At 55.1% G+C, this 18,511-nt stretch overlaps 1 protein-coding gene across 1 annotated transcript in view; it reads left to right on the forward strand.

Moving 5' to 3' along the window:
• Window positions 1-2,705: 2,705 nt before the first annotated feature.
• Window positions 2,706-18,511, forward strand: part of LOC112119284 — a 17,638-nt gene continuing 1,832 nt past the window's right edge. Inside the window, exons 1-4 of the mRNA XM_026661189.1 lie at window positions 2,706-2,772; window positions 3,248-3,399; window positions 6,858-6,992; window positions 10,811-10,903. Of these exons, the coding sequence (XP_026516974.1) occupies window positions 2,706-2,772; window positions 3,248-3,399; window positions 6,858-6,992; window positions 10,811-10,903 (447 nt within the window). The remainder of the gene's footprint in view (window positions 2,773-3,247; window positions 3,400-6,857; window positions 6,993-10,810; window positions 10,904-18,511) is intronic.

Raw genomic sequence — 18,511 nt, forward strand, 5'->3', positions numbered from 1 at the left:
CGGCCCCTCCTTCCCCTGCTGTTCCTTCCACCAGCTCTGGAAGCGTTCCATCCTTGGCTCCCAGAGCATACGCCCAGGTGGCCACAGCCCCTCCATGTCATCTGCCCCGACCGCCGCCTCCAGCTCCATCCCCAGTGGCCGGGGTCCCTTCCTCACCCTGACCAGGAAGCACGGTGTCCGTTGCCTCCTGGTGCCCACCTCGCCCCACATGGAGACCTACGTGCAGGTGTTGGCGCGTGTGGTGGGGCCCACGACTGTGGTGGCAATCCAAGATGTACAGGAAGGTTGTCTTCTTCCTGGCATTGGAGGCCGCTGCCCAGGAGGTGGTGGAGAAGGGCCTGGTGGTGGGGGGACGATGTAAACGCTGCCACCACCCAAGTGAAAAACCGCCTCTTGTAAATCCTGGAAAAACTCACTTGGGAAGTTTTCCCTGAGGCCCCTCGGCTTTTCCACCCCTCCCTCGGGAAAGCTGAGAAAGAAAACAAACAAAAGGGAAACCCAGACATTGCCACCAGGTAATTTCAAAACATATGCACAGACCTTTTAAGACACAAAACCAATCAGGTTCTTAAAAAAAGGTAAATTTTATTTTAAAAAAAGAAGAAAGGAAACACATCTGGAACATCAGGTTATTGCTAGATTTTATAGAGCAACTGAAAAGGGGTTAAACACCAGGAATCGCTCCCTGGGATCCAGTTTAACATTACAAAAGAAAACAAAAATACCTGAGCTTAGCACAGAGGAAATCCACAAGCCAAAATAAAGAAATGAACCTGATTGCGTCTATCTAAACATTCCCTGTCCCAATGAATCTTTCTAGTTATGGAAGATGATTTTTCATACCTGGTCCAAACTTTACACAGTATTCCTGCTGCCCCGTCTCTTCAGCCAAGAGAGAACAACAGACAAAAGTGAAGCTTTTTCCCCATTTTAAAAAGTTCTAGCCTTCCCATTGGCTCTATTGGTCAGGTGCCCACTCCCTTTCCTTTACCTGGGGGACTTTTTTTAACCCTTTACAGGTAAAGCAAGCAGAGAACAGCCACCAAGAGGGACTTCATAGCTAACTGGCTGGCTGGGTGTCCATAAAAGGGAGCTACCCCCCACCTTCATTTATCACAGACGGGTTGCACGGTGCCACCGCTACAGGCACCGCGTGTCTGCCCCCTGTTTGCCCATCTCTGTGGACCGCGGGGTAATCACAGGGACCCAACTGGAGGACAATTGCGGGTCTGTGACCCCGTCCCCCGCTGCTCTGCGGAATGAGCCGCACCGCTTCCTGGTGGAAACCCGTGGTTTCACGGGTAAGGTGCAGCTCACTCTCCAGTGCTGGGGGGACTTCCACCTCATCCGTGAAGGCTGTTTTGGAGGAGGGGAGGGGGACCTGAGAGGCAGGACATTGCAGCCTACCAGCGCGCCCCCAACTTCCGTGACTCCCTGCTGGCTTTTGGGGTTGGGCATGGATTGTTGCGAGGCCCGCTGGGGGCTGCCGACACCCCTGCCCGCGAGAATCCTCCCCAGCCCTCACTATGAAACCAACCATCTTTGCCACCTTAAACACCCGTGGCTGTAGGGTGGGTCTCCACAGGTGCCAGGTGCTCTCCTTCCTTCGGGAGGGGGGCTACTCTGTGATTTTCCTGTAGGAGACCCACACAGCTCCAGCCACCAAGGCTAGTTGGAGGCTGGAGGGGGGGGTGGGGTATACTTTAGCCCCTCAGCACTCATTTGGCTGGAGTGGCCACCCTGTTCTCCCCGACCTATGGCCCGAGGTGCTGAAGGTTGCCGAGGTCATGCCGGGTCGTCTGCTGCACCTCTGGGCCTGGTCAACGTCTACGCCCCAAACTCAGGCCCGGAGCAGGTGCGTTTCTATCGGCAGGCATCCGCCTTCCTTGGCACCTTGGATCCTCATGAGTGCCTGGTCTTGGGTGGGGATTTTAATACCACCCTTGAGGACCGGGACTGCTCTGGGTTCGGGAGCAGCCAGGCCGCCGCAGGTATGCTCAAGGAGATCGTCGACCATCACTCCCTGGTGGATGTCTGGCGAGACCACCACCCGGATGACAATACCACCTTTACCTATGTGCGGGTGGAGGTCGATGGGTCGTGCCACTCTCGGCTGGACTGCATTTATGTATCATGTTTTCATCTAGCACAGGCTCACTCCTCCACTGTTCAGCTGGCCATGTTCTCGGACCACCATTTAGTGGCTGTGATGGCCTCTCTTACCCCAGAGAGGCCAGGACCGGCCTATTGGCATTTGAACAATAGCTTGCTGGAGAATGTGGGCTTCATGGCATCCTTCCGGGAGTTCTGGCTGGCCTGGCAGGGGCAGCGGCGCGCCTTTCCCTCGGCCCAGTGGTGGTGGTATGTGGGGAAGGTGCGCACCCAGCTCTTCTGCCACAACTACACCTGGGGTGCCAGCCGGCCGAGAGGTGCGGTGATAGAGCAGTTGGAGCGGGAGGTCTTGGAGCTGGAGAGGCATCTGGCCACCAGCCCCGGGGTTACGTGGTGGGAGAAGCGGGAAGAGCTCCGGGTCCTGGAGGACCATTGGGCCCGGGGCACGTTCGTTCGATCCCACATCTGTCTCCTTCAGGAGATGGATCGCGGCTCCCGCTTCTAAGCCCTGGAAAAAAAGAGGGAGATTAAAAAGCACATCACCTGCCTTTTGGCAGAGGATGGCACCCCCCCACACACACGGATCCGAGGAGATGCGTGGAAGGGCCAGGGTCTTCTACGCTAACCTCTTCTCCCCGGATCCGACCAATGCCAATGCTTGTAGGTTGCTCTGGAACAAACTCCCGACGGTCAGCATGGGCGACCGGGACCGGCTGGAGCTCTCACTCTGGCCGAGTTCTCGGAAGTCTTCCATCTTGTGTCCACCAATAAATCTCCGGGCATGGACGGGCTGACCGTGGAGTTTACCATGTGTTCTGGGACGTCCTCGGCCTGGACCTTGTCACCGTCTGGGCCAAGTCCTCTGTCGTGCAGGCGAGCTGTGCTCGCTTTGCTACCCAAGAAGGGGATCTCCGCGACCTTTGGAACTGGTGTCCCATCTCGCTCCTCAGCATGGACTAAAAAGTCATAGTGAAGGCCATCTTGCTGCGGCTGGGGTCCGTGCTGGTGGACGTGGTCCATCCCGACGAGACCTACACCGTCCCGGGTCACACCATCTTCGATAATTTGTATTTGGTCTGAGACCTCTTGGAGCTCGGGTTTAGGGATGGTCTGTCGTTTGCCCTCCTGTCCCTAGACCAGGAGAAGGCATTTGACAGGATGGACCATGGGTATCTCCTGGGCACTCTGCGGGCATTCGGGTTCGGGCCCCAGTTCGTGGGCTTTCTCCAGGTGCTGTACGCCTCCACGGAGTGCTTGGTCAGGCTCAACTGGACCCTGACCGAACCGGTCAGCTTCGGGCAAGGGCACATCAGGGGTGTCCGTTGTCAGGCCAGCCCTATACTCTGGCAATCAAGCCCTTCCTCTGTCTCCTCCTCTGGAAGTTGACGGGGTTGGTACTTTGAGAGCCAGAGCTGTGGCTGGTCCTGTCGGCGTACACCAACGAGGTGCTTCCCGTGGTCCAGGACCCGGGCGACCTGGTGCAGGTGGAGGCCTGCCAGGTGATCTACTCGGCGGCCTCCTCCGCCCGGGTCAACTGGGTCAAGACCTCTGGCCTGATGGTCGGGGCAGGGTGGCAGATGAGCTCCTTCCCACCCGCACTTCAAGCCATTCGGTGGAGCACGGGTCCACTGCTCTATCTCGGCGTCTACCTTTCCGCCACACATCCTTTTCTGCAAGAGAACTGGCAGGATATGGAGGCCAGGGTGGGTGAGCAGCAGCAGAGATGGATGGGACTCCTCCCGTGCCTCTCCCTGGGAGGGAGGGCGCTGGTACTGAACCAACTAGTCCTGTCCATGCTCTGGCACCAGCTCAACACCCTGAGCCCAACCCGGGGATCCTGGCCTGGCTCCAGAGGGTAGCTGTGGAGTTCTTCTGGCCAGGACTGCACTGGGTCTTTGCAGGGGTTCTGAGTCTTCCCCTGGAGGAGGGAGGACAGGGCTTGTAAATGTACCTTTTGCTAGAGTGTTTATCTCTGTTTGCTGTAGCTTTGAACTTAAGGCTAGAGGGGGTTCCTCTGGGCTCTTTGAATCTGATTACCCTGTAAAGTTATTTTCCATCCTGATTTTACAGAGATGATTTTTACCTTTCTTTCTTTAATTAAAAGCCTTCTTTTTAAGAACCTGATTGATTTTTCCTTGTTTTAAGATCCAAGGGGTTTGGATCGATGTTCACCAGGGAATTGGTGGAAGAGTCTCCCAAGGCTACCCAGGGAGGGAAAGGTTTTTAGGCGGAAGACAGAGTTTCCCAAATAACTCATAAATCATTTGGGTGGTGGCAGCAAAAGCAGATCTAAGCTGGTAGTTAAGCTTAGAGGTTTTCATGCAGGTCCCTACATCTGTACCCTAAAGTTCAGAGTGGGGAAGGAACCTTGACACTGGCCACTCCAGGCTGGTATTAAACTCCCAAGATTACAGCTTTTCTTTAACCTTGGATGGGTAGATGCTGCCACCACCCAAGTGCAAAACCCCTTTGAGAACCCAGAAAGGCGCACTTGGGAATTCCTTCCTGTGGGGTACCCTCAAGCCCTTTCACTCCCCCCTCTGGGGAAGAGCTGAGAAAGAAAAACAAAGGAAATCAGCTATTGCCACCAGCTAATTAAACAACATGTGCACAAACCTCTTAGGACACAAAAATCCAATTCTGTTCTTAAAAAAGGTAAATTTTATTAAAAACAAAAAGAAAGAAAATACACCTGGAAACTCAGGCTATTGCTAGATTTAAAAAAAAAACACTTACAAGGATTAAGCATCAAGAATAATGTTCTTGAGGTCCAGCTTAAAGGTTACAAGTAAAACAAAAGCACCTGGAGTTAGCACAGAGGAGTCAACAAGCCATAAAGAAATAAAAGGAGATAAACCTGATCGCGTCTTCCTAGACATTTTCTGATCTACTTACATATCTGGGGTTTCAAATGAGTAGTTTTAAGGTATGATACCGATGATTTTTCATACCTGGCCCAAGTTTCTTACACCATAGTTCCAGCCCTGTCTGCCTCTCTCCGAGAACAACAGCAGCCAGACAAAGGGGGAGTCTTGTTTCAATTTTAAAAAGTTCTAGCCTTCCCATTGGCTCTTTTGGCCAGGTGCCCACTCACTTCCTTTTACCTATGCATCGCACTGACTTTTAACCCTTTACAGGTAAAGCAAGCAGAGAACAGCTACTAAGGATTTTATAGCTACTGGCTGGCTGGGCCCATAAAAGGAGCTACCCTCCCCCTTCATTTATCACACTCCCATCCCTGATGGACGGGGAGGTGCTCTGCGACTGTGAGGCCTATTTCTGCTTCTCCCTGGTCTCGCGCACCCGGGCAGAGTGCCTCTGGGCGGCGTCCGCTGGCTCCCTAGACAGCTTCGAGGAGCAGTGGGCACTCTCTGTGGTTCTCTGCTTGGTGTCCCCCTCTGGATCCCTAGTTCTGAACCTGTGACCTTCACTCCAGACCCTGTTATTCTTTAGTTGTCCCCCGAATTCAAGGCTGGGGGAGGAGCCTTTAGAAGCGGGCTGCCATTACACCTGGGACTGGATTCTCTGTTGCAGCGCGTTGGCTCTGCTACCTGTACCACTGCAAGGCAAATTCAGTTAAGCAGCCTTACAGCGCTACACAGGTCCTAAGGCAGAGTGGCACAGAGATGCCTTGGTTATAAGCTCCTGTTCAGAAAAAATTACACTGGGCTGAAATGTCTCACCCTTCTTCTTGTATGTGTGTAGGGACAGGAAGAGGGGGTTGGGTGGCTGCTGTTAGTTTAGTAACAACCAGTTCAGCCCTTTTTTTGAGGTTGCGCCTGACCCCATTAGAGTTCTTGGAATGCACTGTTAGCATTAATGATCAGTGGGGCCTTTTTGGCCTATAGTAGATGGTTTTTCCTTTCCCCATCTTCCTCCTCTGTCAGTCAAGGCCATTGGTGTGCTCTGGGCTCTGTGGCCAGAAGAAATGTTGAGGAAGGATTTAAAACCTGTAATATCCATCAGTACCAAATTGCTGCGGAAGGTTTTCTTCGGAGGGTCAGAAGAAGTGTCTGAGCAGCCAGGAGTTCATGCTGATTGCTTCTCAGTGCTTAGATAATTCCACTCAAATGGCTTGGTTTGAAACCTTCATTTTTGGCCTGGACATAAATCCCTGGGGGTGGGGGGCTGAGTTTTGCCAAGATTTGCTAAGAATAAAAGTGGGCAAAATGTGGAGATTAAAGGGCTTTGACTTGACTAGAGGTCGCTCTTTCTGTTTCCCTGCAACCCTCCCATGGCTGCTGCTGAAGGCCAGGTGGGGAGAAGGTACCGTATACAATTGTCTAAATGTATTAAACACGCTGCTTGCAAGCCTTTTACTGGGCTTGGGGCCACTGCACATTAGTCTGGTGGTGCAGCAGGGTTTTGAGACTACACAATAGCAGAGTTTTGCCTCCCCTTCATAACCCTTTGTCACCCTCTGATTTTCTCCTTCCTCATCCCTTAACAGTAGCAGCACTTGGAGTTATTGACCAATTCACATTTCTGCTAAAGCTTAGCATGGGCACAGTAGCCGAGTCCCACCTTTCTGTTCTTCCCACACCCAGTCAAGCTCCCTGATGACTTGGCACCTGCCATAGACAGGACCCAAAGCAATCCATTTGGGTCCTATATGCCACTTCAGGAGCAGGGAGTCAGACTTGAGGATCTGGTGCTAGAGCAGGATTCTACACTGCATCTTCCCTTGCCCTCTTCTTTCACTGCTACACTTAAGGGACCTTTTCTCTCTTTCCTTCTCCCCACAGCCCAGTGAGGGGCTGGATCAGAACCTGCTGGAGAAACAACTGATTGAGCTGCACCAGCAGAACCAGCAGCTGCTGGAGGAGAAGAAGGAGATGGAACAGAAGCTTCGGGCAGAGATCCTGCAGCTAAAGGAACATGTAGGTACAGAGCGGGAGTGTCGCCTCTCAGAGCATGCACCAGGGACTGCAGCACAGCTGGATGGGCCTCCTGAGAGTTTATACAGGGCACAGGGTCTCCAGGACAGGCACCCTGAAGGGCTGTGGCAGCTGTTCTTCAGATGTGAAGTCTCTCTGGGGAAGCAACAACTGGACTTGGGAGAGAGGCAGCTCAGCAGGCCTTTCTTGGAGGAGACCTGATTGCAGGACCATCTTTTCAGGTCTCTCTGCTTGGGTGAGCCAGGGGGCAACTTCTGGGTGATCCATGCAGCCTGTTCTGTGGAATAGCAATGAACAAGGCCATCTATCTGCTCCCACCGCGCCAACCTGGCTGCCTCTGACATCCCATCAGGTTTGAAAATCTGCAGCCCAGGAAGGCTGGAAGAACAGTCACTGGGGGCTGCTTGTCCTTCAGCCCAAATGGTTTTGAATTCCTGCCATGGGGTGGGGAAAGGAGAGGAAACCTTGTAGAGGAAGGGGGCAGAAAGCAAGGCTGCTGGAGAATACATCCAGTTAATTTAACATCCAGTCTGCCTTGCTGTGTCCTGCAGTCACAGTGCATGAGTTCTCCAGACTGCTCTAGAAAAGGGCACCTGGAAGCAATGGGGCTCGTCCTTCACCCTCCTCCATATCTCAGGCTTCTGACTTTTGGTTTTAACTGGTAAGACCAACAAAATACCCCCAATACCAGCAAACTGAAATTGGCATTTATCCAATAAACCACCAGAAAAACACTGGAAATGGTTACTTGTATCTAAGGGCTTGTCTACATGGAGCAGTAACGTGCTCTGTGAGGTTGTGATTTCCGAAGGGCACTAATGTGTTATGCGTTAATTGGTCCGCGTAGACCCTGCTCATGTGCACTAAAGGTTCCTGAGTGTGCTTTAAGGTATGCTTTTGAAACACTACTACCATAAAGTGTACTAGGGAACATTACAAAGAGATTACTCACTGCAGTATATACAGTACTCATGACAGTGTATGCAAAGAGAAAGTCTGAACCCTCCTGATTTTTAGAGATCTACATAGAACTCAAAAATCGAAAACTGAAATTAATAACCCCTGACGAACAGAAGCCCTGTCCATACCACTGATTTCAATGCATGCTTTCATTCTTGCCCAGTAACATTTCAGACCCGAATGTGAAAGGATCTCACCTGAATGTGAAAGAAGATGGAAGATGTAAAGGAGTTACTTGTGTATATCCCTTTTCCTTCCTGTATCGTCCTCCTGGTCACTTTCTACCTCCCTCTCTCTTCCCCAAAGCCTCCCTGCTTAGCCCATGGTAGGTGGGATGTGCAGCAGAGGCAGCTTGCTCCTTCCTGGGCATGCAGGGAGAGAGGAGACTGCATCAGCCTAGCATGCCGGGTCACAGATGTGTCCTGTTTCTCCCACAATCTCAGGTCACCCACAAACTACTGTCCCCACAGCAGTGAAGCTTTGGGGGCAGACACATGGCAGTTCCAGACACTATCAGAATCCAAATGGCATTGGGAGTCAGAGTCAACTCCCGCCTGGCTAAAGCACTCCGAGCACATGGGGATAATCACTCCCAGTCAGCTGCTACCAACATGAAGAGAGACTCCCTTAGCCGCAGTGCTCAGCTGCCTCTGGCTTAGAGGCTTTGGAACCTACTTGGTGAACTCCTGACCCTACAGATGTCAGCAGGAGTTGTGTCACGCTGGGATTTCACCCATTATTTTTGCTGGGTGCATATATAATCCTTATGGAGATGATGGGTTGTTAGCAGTGGCTGCAGCCCAGGCAGAGAGAGGGTAGACTGTATTCAGGCTTTTTTCCTTTCCAGTCACTCTGCCATTGTCCCTCAGTCCTGACCGGCAGCCCTCCCTGCTCTTGTAGTTCTGGGCTTCTCCTGAACATGGACTGGCAAACATCATAAAATGATGTGGGGTTTTGGGCTGTGGGGACAAAGCAGTGGTCTTCAAATGCATTTACCAGAGTCAAAACTGCACCCAGGTCCCCAGAGGTGACCGGCCACCTGATCTATGCTCCGCTGATGTCTAGGTAACCCCTAGAGCTCCATGTCTAGGTAACCCCTAGAGCAGTGGTCCCCAACGTGGTGCCCGTGGGCGCCATGGTGCCCGTCGGGGCATTCATGTGCGCCCGCCTAGTGCCCAGCAGGGGAGAGAAGCCGCGGCCCCGCGCCTGCCGGGGACAGAGAACTCCGGGGCTGCTTGGGGCGGCAAAAAGCTGGGAGCCAGCCCTGGCCAGAGCCCTGCCGCTGGAGAGCCAGAGCATTGTCCCCTGGAGCCGAGCCCGGGCTGCGGCAGCGAGAGGGGCTCCCGGAATGTGTGAGGAGCTGGGGAGGGAGGGAAGCAGGGCCCAGGATGCAGGGAGGGAGGAGAGGTCCTGCTGCTGCTACCGCTGCCGCCACTGCTGCTGCTCTGAGTCTCCGCAGGGTGGCGCAGCGTTTCCCCGCCCGAGTGGGCTGTGCAGGGCACCGCCGGGCTGGGCAGGGGGTGCGGATCCCGGCTCGCGCGCTGATGGGGTGAGTGGCTGGGCAGCCCGAGCTGCCAGGGAGCTGCCGCCTCCTGCCCCCAGACCCAGCCCGCAGCGCACCTCCCCCGCCTCAACCTCGCGCTGCTTGCCCCGGGCCCCCACAGCACCAGGGGTGGGGAGAGGCAGAGCCCGGCTCCGAGTGGGGCAGCGGGGGATACTGCCCCACCGGGGGACCCCCGTGGCTCAGGCACCTGGGGGTCAGTGTCCATCCTCTCGGCTCTGCCTGCATAGGGCTGGGGAAGCAGCTGTCAGCGCCTGCCCCTCTCAGCCCTTGCACCCCCCATCCCGCTCGCAGCCTCTTCACTTGTACCTCCCCCCATCGCTCCTTCACCAAACCCCTTCCCCTTGTACTCTCCCTTCACCCGCACGTCTCCCCTTGTACCCTCCCCCAGCCCTCTCCTCCTACACCTCCCCCTTCCCCTGCACCTCTTCTCCCGCAACCCTCCTGATACCCCCTCTCCTCCTCCACCCTCCTCCGTGAGTACATCACACCCCGCTTCTCTGCCAGTGTAGAGTCCCCAAGCACCCCCACACCCGCTCCTCTGCCTGAACCCCCTTTACTAGATCCCCATCACTTTCCGGGTACAAGGTTTGAGGGTTAGTCCCTATGCCTTCCATGTGCATTTGGGTGTGGGTGGGGGAGGCCACTGGGGGGGGGGAGCGCCGAGGGCTGAGGTGGGGGGCAGCCAAAAATTTTTTTGCTTGGGGCGGCAAAAAACCTAGAGCTGGCCCTGTCCCGGCAGGCGCAGGGCCTGCCTAGTGCCCAGCAGGGGAGAGAAGCCGGGGCCTCGCGCCTGCTGGGGACAGAGTACTCCAGGGCTGCGGGTGCCGGTGTTCTCTGTCCTCACGGCTTCTCTCCGGCTTCTTTCTTCTCTCTGGATTCATATATTATGTAATATTAAATATGATGTTTTTCGTATTATTTAATGTACAAATACAAAATAAGCCTTGAAAAATTGTTGGCGCCCGCCACACTCTTCTGAAAACATGAATGTGCTCCTGGCCACAGAAAGGTTGGGGACCACTGCCCTAGAGCTTAGCGCACAGTGCAGAGCAGGATGGTGCTGCAATGGGAGAGCAGCGGTTGTTACCGTGCCTTGTGCTATGGGGAACCGAAGATTTCTGTATCCAGCAAGCTGTCTGCTGCATTGGGTTTGACCTGCTTTACTTGTGTTTTGTCATGAAGGAATTGGCCACTGCCAAATATGACCCTAGCTCCTCTTTATGATCAAGGGGGCCTCTGTCATGCTGCCGCCATGCGGGTGCTTTCTTTGTTTCAGATTGCCAGCATTGTCCAAGCTAACATCCGCATGGCAGAGGAGCTGAAACAGTACCGAACCTCAGATGACCTGGAGAAGAAAGTCAGCAAGATGGTAGGTCTTCCTCCTTCTCCTTCGCTGCTTGAATGATCCTCTTATGCTGTTACCATTTGACTCTAGCTTCATGGTTAAACCCTGGGGCATGCTGAGAAAGGGGCAGTGCCAAGTCGTTTTGAGCCCAACATTCTAGTTGTGGGCTGTGAATGCTTCACAAAACAACATGAACAGACAGAATTTCATGCATTGTTTGTTTGTTAAACAACAGAAACATACGGTCAGATTTTAGACCAGTGCAGCACCATTGTAGTCAGAGAACTCAGCATCATGGGGCCAGGGCATGGGAACCAGGAAGTGAAACTGCCCAGCCAGGTTTTGCTATCCCACTAAGGAAACAAGCAGCATTAGTGATTAAAAGCTATTTAGTGTAAACCCCAGAGCACCTGTGTTAGTAATTTAGGTGCTGAGCACCTGCTGGAGTATACTTAACTCCCACTGACCCCTGTGAGCACATCCTCCTTCTCTTCCCCAGGATGTGCTGCCAGTCCGTCTCATCCTCCTCTTCCCCTGGACTCTTGGACAGGCCTCTCTTTTGCAGCTCCAGGCTCTGAAAATATTTCCTTTTCCACCCATCTGTAGCACCAGCCGTGGCAAGAGGCAGCAAGGCTAGCTCCCCTCCTCATTTCCAGCAGCTTTTAGAGCTCCAGGTTCTGCCTTGCAGTGGAGAGCCTGGACATGCATTAGAAGTAGCTGCAGAGGAGAAGGAACATGACCATGTGACCACACTGCTGTGCCAGTGTGTGACTCTTTCCAGGGCAACTCTGGTGCCACAATATATATTTTTCAAGGGGTTGGTTGGGATTCTCCTCTTCCTCCCTATACTCACAGTTTTGAAAACTCTCTTTCTGCCATTTATTCCTAATGCTTTAGACCTTTAAAAGGTCTCAGGGTCTATGTCTGCTTGGCAAAGCCAAACTTTCTGGGAACGGTGCCTGCTGCATCTTTGCTTTGCAGCTTCTGATGTCTGGGACCGCAGGTCTGGAATCCTGGTCCACAGGGCTCTTATGATATGTCTACACTGCAGTTAGACACCTGTGGCTGGCCCTGGTCACATGACTCCAGCTTGCGCTAAGGGGCTGTTTAACTGTGGTATAGACGTTGGGGCTCTGACTCTGCGAGCGGGGAGGATCCCAGAGCCCAGGCTCTAGACGAAGCCCCGTGAGCCTGGGTCAGCCCTGGGCCAGGCTAATTGCAGTAGAGACATGCCCTTAGGGGCTAGGCAGTCCTGACCTGCCACCCAGTAACCTGGTAACAGCTGCAGGAATAGCAGCTGAACTCTGACAGAGGAACGCAGTCCTGGAATCTGATTGGTGGAACACTGGCGGTCCTGATTGGTCTCCAGCCTCTAATTTAACCCAAGCATAGGAACAGGAAGTTCTTCTTTGAGTGATTGTTCATGTCCATTCCAAGCAGGTGTGTGCGCACCGCGTGCACGCCAGCCAGAAGATTTTCCCTTAGCAGCGTCCGTAGGGTCGGCCTTGGCGCCCCCTGGAGTGGCACCTCCATGGCGCCCTATATAGGGGCCCGCCGACCCTCCACCCCTTCAGTTCCTTCTTACCGCCGGTGACGGCTAGCTGGAACTTTGCTCGCTCTTGCGGCAAGCCTAGCAGTGTCCCGTTTCAGTGTATATAGTTGTTTTCTCTCTCATAGTTTAGAGTTAGTGTTAGTTGTAGATAGTTAATAGTTGTTGGGGGGTTTTCCCCAACGTACTCGTCGCCCCGCTGGGGCATGCCCGGGTCCCCAGGGTTTAAACTCTGCACGGACTGCAGGAAGTTTATGCCGAAGAGTAACCCGCACTCTTCCTGCTTAAGGTGCCTCAGAGAGAGCCACCAAAGAGACCGGTGCAGTATCTGCAGGGGATTCCGTCCCAGGACTCTTAAGGACAGAGAGCAGAGACTCAAAGTGCTCCTGATGGAGGCGGCCTTATGGCCACACTCGGACCCCGAGCTGCCCAACCCGGCGCCCAGCACCTCATCCTCGGTGCGCAGCACCCCGGCACCGCTAACAAGGCAGGAGGCCCAGTCTAAGACCTCTAAGTCCCAGCACCGGGGAGAATCGGGACATAGAAAATCGGTCTCCATAAGGCACCGATCACCATCTCCAGTGCCCGCAAAGAAGAAGAGGCCGGTGAGGGGCCGATCACCCCACCAGGACCTTAAAAGGCCGGCGGCGTCCACAAGTGCGGTGGGAAAAGCGGAGCCACAACCACACCCTCCCACAGTTCCGTCAACTCCCGCCCCGGGGGAGGGTGCGGTCGAGTCCAGACCGGTCGAGATCCCTGGACCTCAGCGAGGATGTGCGTCTCCCATCAACGCCGGAGGCGTTCGAGGCGGCCTCTGACTTATTAAGCCCCCCAGTGCCGGCCTCCCCGCACCGGTGGAAGGAGCCACCCACCATGGCCCGACCCCCGATTAAATCAAGGGTCAAGCCAGCCATGATGTCGCCCCAGTCCCTGCACCGCCCCTGCGGCACCGGCGTAGAGAGAGTGTTCTCCGGGCCCGCGGCACCACCCTCCGGCGGCAGTGGGTACTGCTCCCCCTCGATCCTCCTATTCGGAGACCTCGGACTCGGAGGCGGAATTCTACCGATCCAGTAGATTGAGGAGCAGGAGGTTGGCTTTGCAGGCACTGCACAACACACCTCATCGTTCAGTGTCGACCCCGGTACCGGCCGCGGTGCCGCATCTCGCATCCGCACCGGCCACGCAACCGCAGTACCGTGTGCTGCAGGCCCCTGCAGAGACTGAGGGTACAGAGGAAGGCCCTTTGCAGGTGATCTCCTCCTCTTCCTCTCCGGATGAGGCGGTTGCGGGAACTTCAGAGGCACCGGCCCTAGAGGACAACCGGGTGCTTCAGCAGCTACTTAAGCGTGCAGCTCAGAGCCTGGCGATCCAAGCGGAGATCGAGGTGGATGTGGATCCGGTAGTGGACATCCTGGCCCCCTTGGGCCCATCTAGGGTTGCCCTACCGTTTTTAAAAACAATAGCTGATACGTCTCACACCTTGTGGCAGACGCCAGCTTCGTTGGCCCCCACAGCCAAAAAGACAGAGAGGCGCTACTTTGTGCCCTCCAAGGGCCATGAGCACCTGTATGCCCACCCTCCCCTGGACTCTCTGGTTGTGGATGCGACCAACCAAAGGGAGCGTCAGGGGTTCCAAGGGTCTACACCGAAGAACAGGGAGGCCAAAAAGTTGGACCTATTTGGCAGAAAGGTGTACTCAACAGTGGGTCTGCAATTACGTATAGCCAACCAACAGGCTATCGTGAGCCAGTATGGACACAACACATGCTCAGCATTGTCCAAGTTCGCTGAACTCCTTCCCCAGGAATCGCGAACAGAGTTTTTGGCTATAGTAGAGGAGGGGAAATTAATTTCCCGGGCATCCCTCCAAGCAGCCCTGGATGCGGCGGACGCAGCCTCCCGCACACTGGCAACCAGGCTGGTTATGCGACGGGGAGCCTGGTTTCAGGTCTCAGGCCTTCCACATGAGGTCCAGGAGACCATCCAGAACCTCCCTTTCGAGGGACCCATGCTCTTCTCCAAAAAGACGGACAAGAGGCTCCATAGCCTAAAGGACTCAAGGGCTACCCTACGCTCGCTGGGCTTACACACCCCAGTCACCCAACGCAGGCAATTCAGGCCGCAGCTGGCCCCGCGACCTTACCAGCCCCAGAACCGCACAGAGGCCTTGTGTAGACGGAGCAGAAACGGCAGAAGGAGGCAACAACAGCCCTCCGGCCAGTCGTCCAGCCAGCTGCGGCCCCCGTCAGGGCCTAGACCCCAAATTTGATGGTGCGGTCGGGGACGACCTACCGGTCAGGACTCTGGATCCTACCAACCCTACCTTTTCATCACATGTGTCCCCCTTCTATCGTGCCTGGTCCCGAATCACATCAGACAGTTGGGTGCTCCACATGGTAGAGAGGGGATATTCTATCCATTTCTCCTCCCTCCCGCCCCACCAGCCTCCCTCCCCGTCCCTCTTCAGGGACCCCTCTCATGAGCAACTTCTAATTCAGGAAGTGCAGTCCCTCCTCGTAGGAGGGGCAGTAGAGGAAGTTCCTCAGGAACTCAGGGGCAGGGGTTTCTACTACTGTTACTTCCTAATACCGAAGGCAAAAGGGGGCCTCAGACCTATTCTGGACTTGCGGCGTCTGAACAAGTTTGTAAAGAAGCTCAAGTTCCATACGGTTTCCCTGTCCTCCATCATTCCCTCCATGGATCCAGGGGACTGGTACACCGCCCTCGACTTGAAGGCCGCGTATTTTCATATTGCAATAGTTACCCAGCACAGGCATTACCTCAGATTCAGCATGGGCAACGCCCATCTCCAGTTCACAGTCCTGCCTTTCGGCCTGTCAGCGGCCCCGAGGGTCTTCACAAAATGCATGGCAGTCGTGGCAGCCTTCCTACGCAAGCAGGGAATTCAGGTGTTCCCCTACCTGGACGATTGGCTCATCAAGGGCCGCGCAAAGACACAGGTGGAGGGTCAGGTGGTCTACATCAGACGGACCTTCCTCGAGCTCGGCCTCCTGCTGAACGAGGCCAAGTCCACCCTGTCTCCCATCCAGAGGATAGAATTTATAGGGGCAGTTCTGGACTCGATGCAAGCCAGAGCATACCTACCGGAGGCCAGGTTCCGGGCCATGTCCGACATCATTCTCGGTCTCCAACGTTGCCCGACCACCACAGTGAGAAACTGCCTCAAGTTGATGGGTCATATGGCTGGGTTCACCTATGTGGTGAACTATGTCAGGTCAGGCTGCGCCCTCTCCAGTCCTGGTTAGCGACTGTGTACTGACCAGCCAGGGACGTGCTGGACTCTGTGGTGACGCTTCCCAGAACGATGCTAGATTCCCTCCAGTGGTGGCTCGACCCGCGGGAGGTCTGCGCAGGAGTACCCTTTGTCAGCCCCCAGCCATCCCTATCCTTGGTAACAGACGCGTTGGATCTCGGGTGGGGGGCGCATCTGGGGAACCTCAGGACTCAAGGCCTTTGGTCCCCAGCGGACCTCTCCCTGCACATCAAAGTCAGGGAGCTACGGGTGGTGCGTCTAGCCTGCCTGTCCTTCAAATCTCGCCTGGTGGGCAGGTGTGTTGCAGTCCTCACAGACAATACCTCGGCAATGTTCTATATCAACAGACGGGGGTGCATGCTCCTTTCCCCTGTGCCGGGAAGCCCTCGCGTTATGGGATTTCTGCGTACAGAACGCAATTCACCTGACGGCATCCTACCTCTCAGGGTGCAGAACGGACTGGCGGACGCCCTCAGCCGTTTGTTCTATGGTTACGAGTGGTCCCTTCGCCGAGATGTAGCACGCACAATCTTCCGTCTCTGGGCTATCCCCAGATAGACCTGTTTGCCTTGAGGGACAACAGGAAGTGTCGATGTTTCTGCTCCCTCATAGGGCGCAGTCCAGGGTCCCTGACGGATGCCTTCCTCCTCTTGTGGGAAGGCGGCCTGCTTTACGCCTTCCCCCCGATTCCCATGGTTCATAGGGTACTCCTTAAGATCCGCAGGGATCATGCTCGTGTCATCCTGATAGCGCCGGCGTGGCCGCGCCAACACTGGTACACATCGCTGCTGCACATGTCCACACGGGTGCCCCTCTCATTGCCCCTGCTCCCAGACTTGATCTCGCAGGATCGGGGCCATTTCCGCCACCCGAACCTGGAGTTGCTCCACCTCACTGCCTGGATGCTCCATGGCTAAACCCCATGGAGATGCAATGCTCTCAGCAGGTCAGGCAAGTCCTCCTCGGTAGCAGAAAACCCTCCACCAGGGCCACATACACGGCCAAGTGGAAACGCTTCTCCATCTGGGCCGAACAGCAGGGTCAGGCTCCGTTGCTCGCCCCGATCCCTCTCATCCTGGATTACTTGCTTCATTTGAGACAGCTAGGACTTTCCTTCTCTTCAGTTCGGGTCCACTTGGCGGCCATCTCAGTGTTCCACCCAGGAGCGGAAGGTGGTTCAGTTTTCGCGAACCCATTGGTTTGTCGCTTCCTCAAGGGCCTGGACAGACTGTTCCCGCATACTCGGCAACCAGCCCCGGCTTGGGACCTCAATTTGGTCCTTTCCGCCCTCACAGGGCCCCCCTTCGAGCCCCTGGCTACGTGCTCTCTGTTATATCTCTCATATAAGGTTGCATTCCTAGTGGCTATCACCTCGGCCAGGAGGGTGTCGGAACTCAGAGCACTGACGTCCGAGCCTCTATACACCGTCTTCCACAAAGAGAAAGTCCAACTCAGGCCACACCTGGCGTTCCTTCCGAAGGTGGTCTCCCAATTCCACATGGGGCAAGACCTTGTTCTCCCTGTGTTCTACCCTAAGCCACCCTCCTCCGGCACGGAGCGTAGGCTGCATTCCCTGGACGTTCGCAGGGCCCTGGCATTCTATATTGAAAGAACCAAACCGTTCAGGAAATCAACCCAACTCTTTGTTGCTGTGGCCGACAGGATGAAGGGACTCCCTGTCTCGTCACAGCGTATCTCCTCATGGATCACGGCCTGCATCCGCGAATGCTACGGTCGGGCTAAGGTGCCTGCCCCGCCGACCACGGCCCACTCCACAAGGGCACAGGCCTCCTCCGCGGCATTCCTGGCTCAGGTCCTAACACAGGAAATATGCAGAGCTGCCACGTGGTCCTCAATCCACACATTTACGTCGCACTATGCCATCACGCACCAGGCCAGAGACGATGCAGCCTTCGGCCGCGCAATGCTCCAATCTGCAGTGAACTCCGACCCCACCGCCTAAGATCAGGCTTGTGAGTCACCTGCTTGGAATGGACATGAACAATCACTCAAAGAAGAAAAAACGGTTACTTACCTTTTTGTAACTGTTGTTCTTCGAGTTGTGTTATTCATGTCATTCCAATACCCACCCTCCTACCCCTCTGTCGCAGTGCCGGCAAGAAGGAACTGAGGGGGTGGAGGGTCGGCAAGCCCCTATATAGGGCGCCATGGAGGCGCCACTCCAGGGGGCGCCAAGGCTGACCCTATGGACGCTGCTAAGGGAAAATCTTCCGGCTGGCATGCACGCGGCGCACACACACCTGCTTGGAATGGACATGAACAACACATCTCGAAGAACAAGTTACAAAAAGGTAAGTAACCGTTTTTTGTTCACCCAACTGGGTTCTCCCTGCTCAGGACTGCTTCCTCTGAGATACCTGCTCACCTGACCCTGTCTGCTTCCTGACATGTGACTGTTGGTTCTTGCCTCAGACTCTGACCTCCTGGTATCTGACCTGGCCTGGCCCCCTGCTCCTGCTCTAACCATTAGGTCTGATGGCCTATGCCCCAGTCCTGACACCTGTAGCCATGACTGTAATGTCACATGCCGAGCTAAGGCTGGAGGGGTCAGTACTTGGAAGAGGTTAAGGAAAATGTAGATGCTATAGGAAGAGATGTCAGTGACTCAGCAGGTGGTGCTCTTCCCTTTGAGTCACTTCTAAACCTGGTGCCCCAGCATTGTGCTGCTGAATCATAGAATATCAGGGTTGGAAGGGACCTCAGGAGGCAGGGCTGGCTCTGGCTTTTTTGCCGCCCCAGGCAAAAAAGCCTCCGGCTGCCCCCCCCCCCCGGGGGGGGGGGGGGGGCC

The sequence above is a fragment of the Terrapene carolina genome, unplaced genomic scaffold (genome assembly GCF_002925995.2).
Source record: "Terrapene carolina triunguis isolate 2854851 unplaced genomic scaffold, T_m_triunguis-2.0 Scaffold951, whole genome shotgun sequence".
Classification (NCBI taxonomy): Eukaryota; Metazoa; Chordata; order Testudines; family Emydidae; genus Terrapene; species Terrapene triunguis.